The sequence below is a fragment of the Alternaria hordeiaustralica genome (genome assembly GCF_023758085.1).
Source record: "Alternaria hordeiaustralica strain BMP 2776 chromosome Unknown scaffold_4, whole genome shotgun sequence".
Lineage (NCBI taxonomy): Eukaryota > Fungi > Ascomycota > Dothideomycetes > Pleosporales > Pleosporaceae > Alternaria > Alternaria hordeiaustralica.
The window spans coordinates 823,645-832,721 of NW_026056776.1; the positions used below are offsets into that span (position 1 = coordinate 823,645).

General features: G+C 50.2%; 3 protein-coding genes across 3 annotated transcripts; 2 read left to right on the forward strand and 1 right to left on the reverse strand.

Annotated features, from left to right (window-relative positions):
* Positions 1-521: 521 nt before the first annotated feature.
* Positions 522-1,865, forward strand: J4E84_003058 (uncharacterized protein; the record flags this gene model as incomplete). The annotated part of the gene is made up of 1 exon (XM_049385676.1): positions 522-1,865. One exon carries the CDS (start codon positions 522-524, stop codon positions 1,863-1,865), a length of 1,344 nt encoding a protein of 447 aa, XP_049246553.1.
* Positions 1,866-2,066: 201 nt separating this feature from the next.
* J4E84_003059 (uncharacterized protein) lies at positions 2,067-3,250 on the reverse strand (the record flags this gene model as incomplete). Its single annotated transcript, XM_049385677.1, has 4 exons — positions 2,067-2,108; positions 2,162-2,699; positions 2,764-2,989; positions 3,040-3,250. 4 exons carry the CDS (start codon positions 3,248-3,250, stop codon positions 2,067-2,069), a joined length of 1,017 nt encoding a protein of 338 aa, XP_049246554.1.
* Positions 3,251-6,226: 2,976 nt separating this feature from the next.
* J4E84_003060 (uncharacterized protein) lies at positions 6,227-7,846 on the forward strand (the record flags this gene model as incomplete). Its single annotated transcript, XM_049385678.1, has 1 exon — positions 6,227-7,846. The coding sequence occupies one exon, from the start codon at positions 6,227-6,229 to the stop codon at positions 7,844-7,846; it is 1,620 nt and encodes a 539-aa protein (XP_049246555.1).
* Between the last annotated feature and the right edge of the window lie 1,231 nt (positions 7,847-9,077).

Sequence of the window (9,077 nt, forward strand, 5' to 3'; positions counted from 1 at the left end):
GTACGTCATCATCGCTTCTAAACCGTGAAGTGGTGGGTGTGCAGGCCCCGCCATCGTTCCCATCGCGTTCACTGTCGCCATGAATGCGCTAAGAAGTAGGGACGATGTTTCGAAAGCCATGTTCGTCGCGCGACGCGATGATGTGCAGTGCAGTGCAGAGCGGTATCGTGGCGGGCACCTGGGAAGCCCTGGAGCGCGTTAATCGGACAGGCAGACACTAGTCCCATTGCAGTCTAGTCTCAATACAGCCACTCTATCTCCATCCGCATTTTCTTAATGTTGATTGACGACGATGCAGGCAGAATAGAAAGTCAGACATTTAACTCGTATCTTGACGGAACCATACATAGTGGAAGCCCTTCAAGTAGTGACGTTCCATGTCTGTAGTCAATGCTCTGACTAAACGCACTATTTCCCTCGGCTTCTCTATCTTTCGCTCCAGAGTGCTCTTGACATCGAGTCATACTCCATCGTCCATCCAACGTCCTCAGCCCACATATCGATCTTACAGCTTTGTCACTATGGGTGTGACTGCAGCCCCTACTCCCGCCATTGTTGGTGCTTTGCAATGCCAAAAGGATTCTTATCTCCAAACACTCGAGACGGAGGTAGTATCCTGCGAAGAATACGTACCACCAAAGTCCTCACAACAGAATGGCAAGTCAAAAACGAAGAAGTCCACAGACCCCACCAAGGGTCTTGACAACGGAGATGCAGCATTCGGCAAGACATGGCTTATCGAGCTTGCGGACTCAGTGTTATTCCCGGAAGGTGGTGGCCAACATACAGACTATGGTATCCTCACAACACTGAAAGACGAAAAGAAGGAGGAAGTACCGATAAGAAGTATACAACGTCACGGTCTACGCTGTATTCACTTTTCTCCAACGCCTCTTGAGCCTGGCACACCGGTCCGTCAAACCGTCGATTTCGCTCGTCGCTGGGACCTCATGCAACAGCACACCGGTCAACATCTCCTCTCAGCCGTCATGGACTCCATGGACCTACCTACGCTGGGCTGGAGCATGGGCCAGCCCGGAGAAATGAACTACGTAGAACTACCACGGAAGCCATCGGAAGAAGAACTCCAAACTATCCAGAAGAACTGCAATGCCAAGATAAGGGAGAGCATGCCAATCACCGTGGAAACACCAGAAGGCAAGGGAAGCGATAGCCTACCTGAAGACTACGATAAAGAGAAGGGTGTTGTCCGGTTCATCAAGATTGGGGACATGGACTATAACGCTTGCTGTGGGACACACTTGCAGAACTCGTCGCACATCAATGTCATAATGCTGCACCATATGCAGTCGGTACGAGGCACGAACTGCAGACTCTTCTTCACTGCTGGAGATCGCGCGATCAAGATGGCTACGGAGTCTATCAACGGTCTTCGCTCCATCGCTGTGTCTTTGTCATCCGGGTCGGCGCCTACGGATGTTGCGGCAAAAGTACAGAGAATGAGCGACCAAATCTCTGAAGGGCAGAAGAAGGAGAAGAAATTACTAGCTGAGATAGCAGCGTTCGAGGGTGATCGCATAAAGAACTATCTACAAAGCCACGATACGGTCTTTATGCATCGCGCTACAGATGGTCTTGACTTCATCAACCTTGTGCTCTTCGAAGTCAAGGAAATTGTCAAAGAGCGAGAGGCTGTCATAGTCTTGTCTTCGGGCGAGGTCAAAAGCTCTGGATCCATCGTCGTGTTTGGCAAACCTGACTTGGTAGAGAAGATGGCGGCGAAGGTGAAGGAGGTTGTCAGCACGGCAAAAGGAGGTGGCAAGGGCGAAAAGTGGCAGGGCAAGGTCACTGAGTGGCAGAAAGGCGAAGTTGAAGCGTTGAAGCAAGCTATTGATGTGCAGTAGAAACTATGAGATATCTGATAGAAGGTAGGTATATACAAGTCGAAGAGTTGGCTAAAGACGAAAGTGGTATAGAGCGATTGTCCAAGATACGTGATCCTTCAAAGCAAGAAGAGTGAAAAGAAAGGGTATCTACATTGAACGAATGGGGTTGCCATCTAGGCGAAGCTGGAGTATGAGAAAAGAAGGCGGATTCGTGAGTGTCTAGACGCTGTAGACCTTCACGGAGTTGATAAGCCAGTACGTCTAGTCACTGTTAGCATATTCTTTCCCAATAACGCCAGAGGAGGAAGACTTACATCACCAAAAGCCTGGGGCTGGTTCGCCACATAAGCATTACAACTGGGGTTAAGCTGGGAGCATGAGTTCGAGCCCCAGACACCACCCGCCCAGTCTCCACAGAAGGTAATGTCGAACACGATGTTCAAGTCCCTGAACTTGGCATTGTAATCACATCCTCCACCGAAGTTCGCGATCGGGGTACCCCAAGTTCCGGGATCGGGGTTTCCGCTCCGGATGTTTGCGGGGATGTCGCGGGTGGCAAAGTACCACACCTTGATACCACCGTCTGTCCATAGTGTGGCGTATACACCACCGCCGTTGGCATTGAACTGTGAGCCGTATGTGACGGGGTTGTTGGCAGAGATGCCGCAGCCGTTGAAGCCGCCGCCGGCACCGCAGTCCCCGCCTCCGCGGCTTCCTGTTTCACCCCCTGAGCCGATCCCTGGGTTGCAGCCAGGAGATGTATGAAGGGTGACTTGGTTGGTGGGGGCCTTGTGAACACCTTCGTAGATGTCAATCTCGCCTTGATTAGGCCAGTTGGGACCGACCATCCAACTGCAAGTACACCGTTAGTCTTGCACAGCATGAAGGCGATGTTACAGGCAGGTGAGGAACTTACAAGGCGGGCCACGAGCCACATGCACTACCGGGCACGTGTGCAAAGTCTGCAATCACAAGCGCGCGGTTGTAGGCTGTCTTGCTCTGCACGCGTACACTCTTTCGACCAGGACCGTTGGGGTCAAGGTGCGTTGTAGAGTCTACACCCATGTAAACCTGGCCGTTTTGCGTTTTGAGCAAACCAAGCTGTTGAGCTTGTTGCCCGTTAACGTAGTCTACGAAGCCATCTAGATGTTTGTTAGACACAAGTGACATAACGTTTTGCCAGTGCACTTACGTGTAGGATCACCGATATCCTGGACGTCGAACTTGTTCACCCAGTTACTGGCATCGTACGTGTCGATCAGGTTGTAGGCAGCCGAGGCATGAATATCGTCTGAGGAATAGACATAGGATGAACCATTAGCCCAAAAGCCAGGCCCGGCTGGTAGTGCAGTGGCACCACGCCACAGGATGGGGAGAGATAGGATGAGAGATTTGAGAGACATGGTATCGTATGTGTGATCAAGATGTATTGTCGTACGAATAGATATCGAAACCGGGATTCCGTGATATACTTATAGCCATGCGCATCTTCGTCGCGACCAAGATGCGCATGCTTCCATACCCCTTGCTCACCGTCGAAGATGCATCTAGGTCGGCTGCACTTAGCAGAGGGGGATCCTCGTTGGAGATTGCATGACCTACTGGCTCGCTGTATACACATGCCATTGGGCGCGATGATCAGATTAGGGACAAAAGCCTCGCGATGTTGCAGCACTTGTAGGGACGAAGGTGCAAGGTTCGAGCGGTTCGCGGGTAATTCGCCTAGTTGAGCAGTTCGAAATTGACCCCAGAAAACGTGGACGTGCCGCATGATGGGAGTCTAGACACTTGTAGCCTCGTGGTAGAGGTAGTGGCGGTTAGACTCGCTGGTCGTTGGGCGGTTTCAGTAGTTTTGCTGGTGAACGGCTTCTGGGGCTCGTGAGTGGTGGAGAGCCATCGCCAGTTCATCAAACTGGTCTTGTCTCCGCGGACCGCATCGCGAAGCGACAGCAAAACGGGGGAAAAGTAACATAGAGATGTGAAATGTGACAAACAGAAATGCGTGTGAAAAGGAGTCGGGTGCGGCCAAGGTCACTGTTTCTCTTCTCCAGACGTTCACGTGGCGCGTCGACATACCTTCCCGAGGTTCTTTCGGGAATAGCGTTTTCACCCCGCGACTGCCTGTTTTGCCCGACCACATCTGCATTCCAGAACTAGAAACATTCCAGAGAGTCTCGGGACAAGAAAAGGTCGACCTGTGGACGGTAAGGACGAGATTTAGATGAGTTTTTGGTGTGTCGTGGTACAGACCCCGCAAGGTTTATCCCCATGGACGAGGCATCTGATGTTGTAGGTCACACTGGCTTGCTCCCACGCCACACAAGTGCTTTCTATGGCGGGTTCATCGGTGTCTGAGTCTCGACCCCGGATTATCATCAGCATGCGGGGAGCTCGCGTGGTTCGAGGTAGCACTGCTTGGGTCGACTAAGAGTGCGAAGCGCCTGGTCCTCTGATGTCCTGCGACAGTCCTTCACCGCTCAACGGATTTGTTGACTACCTACTCGTGAGTCAAGAACGATCAAATAGTTTTGAAGAGAAAGCTAAGTGCGCTGTGTGAGTAGGAGAAGCTGCTGAGTCCAGAGGTTGGTTGCAGCCGCGAGTGCGGGAGCGGCTTTCCCGTAAGCATAGATGCCGTCGTCAGGATCTGCACGGAGAGTAGATTTCATCGTCAAAGCTGGAACCATGTTGCTATCTGAACGCTCCTATCATCATTCAGGAGTCAGGTGTACTGAGCTCACTGCTATTGGCGTGTGTACACGGCACTGTGTTGGGACACGGCATGTCTTCACGCACGGCTTGATGGGACAAAGAAATGATATTACCCTCCCGCTGTTAGACACATATCCGTGCTTCCTGTTGCATCCAATAGGATGTCTACCGATGAAGGTATGGACTCCAGTCATATCTATTGAAGTAGCTGGCAGTTGGCATCACTGATGGCTGAGATAAGTATCCGTCCGTCCTTGCGCAAGTGACCAGTCACCATAACTAATGCGCTATGTGTATGAGGAATCTAGGGAGTGAGTTTTGCATCATGGTTACCGAGTACGGCGAGGACTACATGATACATGGATTCTACAAGTATATACATGTCAATGTGCGCATGAGGTATGGAAGACACAGAAGATGAGTCAACCTTCGTGAAGCATATACACGTCAAAAGCCCTTAGCAGGACTTGCGATTGGAATTGGAATGCTTTAATCTCTGTGTTAGTATACTACAGCAGCCATGCGCGGTGAAGATACTCTCAAAGATGCGCTAAATCTTGACTATATTCGTAACATATATGCTATAGTGTTCTTACTCATACTTGGGGAACGTGCTGATGTCGTAGTTTGAGCGCTCGATGCCTAGGTGTTGGATGACTCGTGAGCATGGTCCGATTTATGCATACCTACAAAGTCCTGCGGGGAACATGACAACCGCATCTTCATGAATACTTCATCAGCGTCCACTTACAGCCCCTCAAAGCTTCGTATAGATATCTTGTCCGCCCAATATTCGCGTGGTGTATAACGAAAATGTAAACCGATGAACACTTTCGCTGATATACACATTAGGTCAAATGTCTCAAGAGTTATCGAGCCAACTTGACTACGGCTCAAGGTACTCACTACTATCTAAACGGAAGACATCCATCAACAACGATGTACCAAAACGAACATATCGACACAATAGATCAGTCAAGATTGCGATCCTACTCGAAGTCCCGACTGTTTCACTGCCAAGTACTTGTGCGGTGTACACTCACATAGGCGTTTACCGATGCCAGTCACATCGTTATCAGCGTGGTGGCAGTTCACCCTCTTGCACTTGCGGAGAGAATTCAAAATGACAGTCATTGAGGGCGCTGTGATGGACTCATCAAACACCATGGCCCGCGACTTTCACTCATTACTCCTGGTGGTACAATGACTCTGTTAAACTATATGAACGAACTTCTGCAGGTGTTTACTTCTCACACAACAGCAGAACGTAACAAAAGAGAAACTGCAACCAGAACTAAAGTCACAATACAAGCAATATGGCTTCATCCGGCCCGCCCACGTCTACGGATGCGAATCCTACGAGCGACTCGCCTTCTCCCAGTCCACCCACGTCTCCCGATCCGAGTGTTACGGAGAATATGCACAAACTTGCCAAAATCTTTGGGGCCATATCTGCAGGTTGGGTTGCATGGCTTTGGATGTTGGAAAATGAACCGAATGTTGGCGTACAAGCATCGTGGTGGCCCCCTTACAGCTTGTTTAACCTCCTATTACTAGGTGCCTGGTCATTCTTCATAGTCTATTACACAATGAGAGATGAAGAGTCGAATCGAAAGAACACGCCTGGAAAAAAGCCCAATGTGTTATGGAACCTCCTCCACATCGTACCGATGTTACTCCTTCATGTTACGATCAACAAGAGCATGTCGGTCAAGGACAAGGGTCTCCTCTGGTTCTCGGCCTTGGTAGTCTTTCGATACTGGCGCGCTATCGTTACCCGGCTCTTCTATACTCAATACAGGGCAGCCACCGTACCTGAAGATAAATTGAAGTTTACGCCATCAGATTGTACGGTGATTGTACCCACAGTCGGCCCAGCGAACAACCCCATGTTCGCATTGATGGTTGAAGGGATACTTCGGAACAAGCCAGATCGACTCATTTTCGCTGCAAACAATGAAAAAGCGAAAGAACTTATCGAAAGAAAGGTTGAAGAGGTTAAAAGTGCTATGAGAGGTGGAAAACGAGGCGACGAAGATTGCTCTGAAGATCGCTACGAAGATATATGGGATGCGGTGATACCAATAACCAATTGGACCGGCAAAACTGTTATTGAAGCCAAGTACATTGAGGAGTCCAACAAGCGCAAGCAGACTGAGCACGCTATTAAGATGGTAGAGACGGATATCACTTTCATGGTCGACGATACTGCTATCTGGCATCCGAGGTTCTTGCAAGCGACTCTACCAGCTTTTAACGATCCAAAAGTTGGTCTCGTGGGAACACGCAAGCGGGTGCAATACAAACGACCTTCTCACACCGAGGAAGAACACAAGGAGAAGAGCCGCCTGCGGTTTTGGTTGAGCTGGTATCGCTCTGGCTTTTGGAACACCGTCGGTGCGCAGTATCTTGATCGCCATAGCTATGAGATTCGGGCGTCGAATGCCGGCGACGGCGCCGTATTCGCCATTTCCGGTCGTACTCTCGCCATCTTGACGGATATAGTAAAGGATTCCAAATTCAGGGAAAAGTTCGTGGACGAATATGTGCTTACGTGGGTCTTCAAATGGTTAAGCTACTTCAAAAGCTGGCACATTTCACCCGCTGGCTGGCTACTTAAATTTTTCGAGGGAAAAGGTCTAACGGAAAAGGGCATTGGGCCCCTTCTTGCGGATGATGACAACTTCATTACGCGGTGGGTCATTGACCGTGGATGGAACATCAAGGTCCAATCTTCGCTAGAGGCCACTATGATGACGAGATTGGGAAGCGTGAAGATCTTCAAGTATGTGGATCAATGCGAACGCTGGAGCCGCACAACCTTTCGTCAAAATCCCATCGCGCTCTTTTCGGATCGAACCATCTGGTGGAAATGGCCTATCGGAGTGTGGACAGTGTACTTCCCGTGGATGTACAACTTCGCGGTCTTCTGGGATGGTCTGGCCATTTTCAACTTTTGGCGATCCGGACTGTATCAGAACTCCTCGAATGGCAACGCGCGACTTGTCTGCCTGATCCTGGCTATATGGGCGACGAAGCTCATCAAGACTTGGCGATGGTTTCGAGAGCATCCTCTGGACTTCCTCCTGTTCTTTGTCATCCCGGCTTACCCTTTGTTCGGATACTACCATTCCTGGCTCAAGCTGTACACAGCGATTAGCTGCTGGAAGAATGATTGGTCCGGGAGGGACGTGAAGAAGGCAGAAAAAGATGCAGGCGCCATCCTACGCGAGAAATATAAAGACATCATCATAAGCGGAAGTAAGAAACAGACCGATGGGTCTGGATGACCTCTTGCAGAACACTCGACAGCATGAACCAATTCACCTCATTGACGGCTACCGGTGCAAGCCAACCCTTGCGCTTCGTTATTCGTCAATCAACGCCAGTACGGAGGTCAGTGCGATGGAATAGTCGAGCCAGGGTATCTTCGACGGTCAGACAATATCTCTTTCGTTTCCAATGGGCGCTTGTTGTTTTCGATACCCGGGCTTTGATACGAAGTAATTCAGCGTTGATATCCATAATTAGAATGTGTATGCATTACCACGATAAAAATTTGCACTTGTTTTCATTAATAAGACGCTCATACCTGGACTCTATGCTATGAACCAATGTACTCCACTTCAGATAATGTCGAAGTTTGGTGGATGATCATTGTCGTGTCGCGCTGTTAAGTGATTGCCGGAGAAGATCACAGCTCCCCGACAGGGCCTGGTAGCCCAAATGCGACGCAGTCCTTGTCGCAATGCGACAACATTTTAGAAGCATTGGAACGAAAGATTGGCGCGCATCCTTCTGAACGTATCATGCGACTTGTTGTCTAGACGTGTTGTTGACACTGTGGTTGCCAACTTTATTCGGAAGCGAAGATTCCGTGTGGGCCCATCGAATACGTCATATACCCAGTGATGTCCGCAGGCAGGTACCTCATTTCCCACAGCAAAAACGTGCGCAGAACATACCTCGACTGCGATACGATACGAGCAATGTCGGCCGAGTAGTCTCCGTAGCCTCGATGAAAACGGCGTTCGAGCACTAGGCGCAATTGCCTCATTCGTACCTTCCTCCACCAGGGCTGAAGGCGACCCGAAGTGTTGGGACCCTTCGCTCCACATCAACTCTACTTCAACTACATCTCTTCTACGTTCCTTACATTACATAAATCTTCACCTACTCCGCATAGAACGATAACGCACTGGTCGATATGTTGTGCCCTAGGAGGACAGCGACACGCGCAGCGCATCCTTCGATCCCGCTGATCCTGCCGATCCAAAGCCACGCTCAGAGGACAACCGCTCTCGAAATAGTACCCTTAGGAGCGAGGGTCTATAGAGTGGTCGGCGAGCAGACACTCTGATATCGTATGCCGGATCACCAAGGAGGACGACATCGGTCCATGTGCAGGCACCCTGGACCCTCACAGCCAAGACTCTTCATCACCTCATGGGCTCGCGCGCGCATGTGGAGTGAATGTCGCTTGGTTTGATACTCTCCTGCAGGACTGGGGTTGGCGAAGAA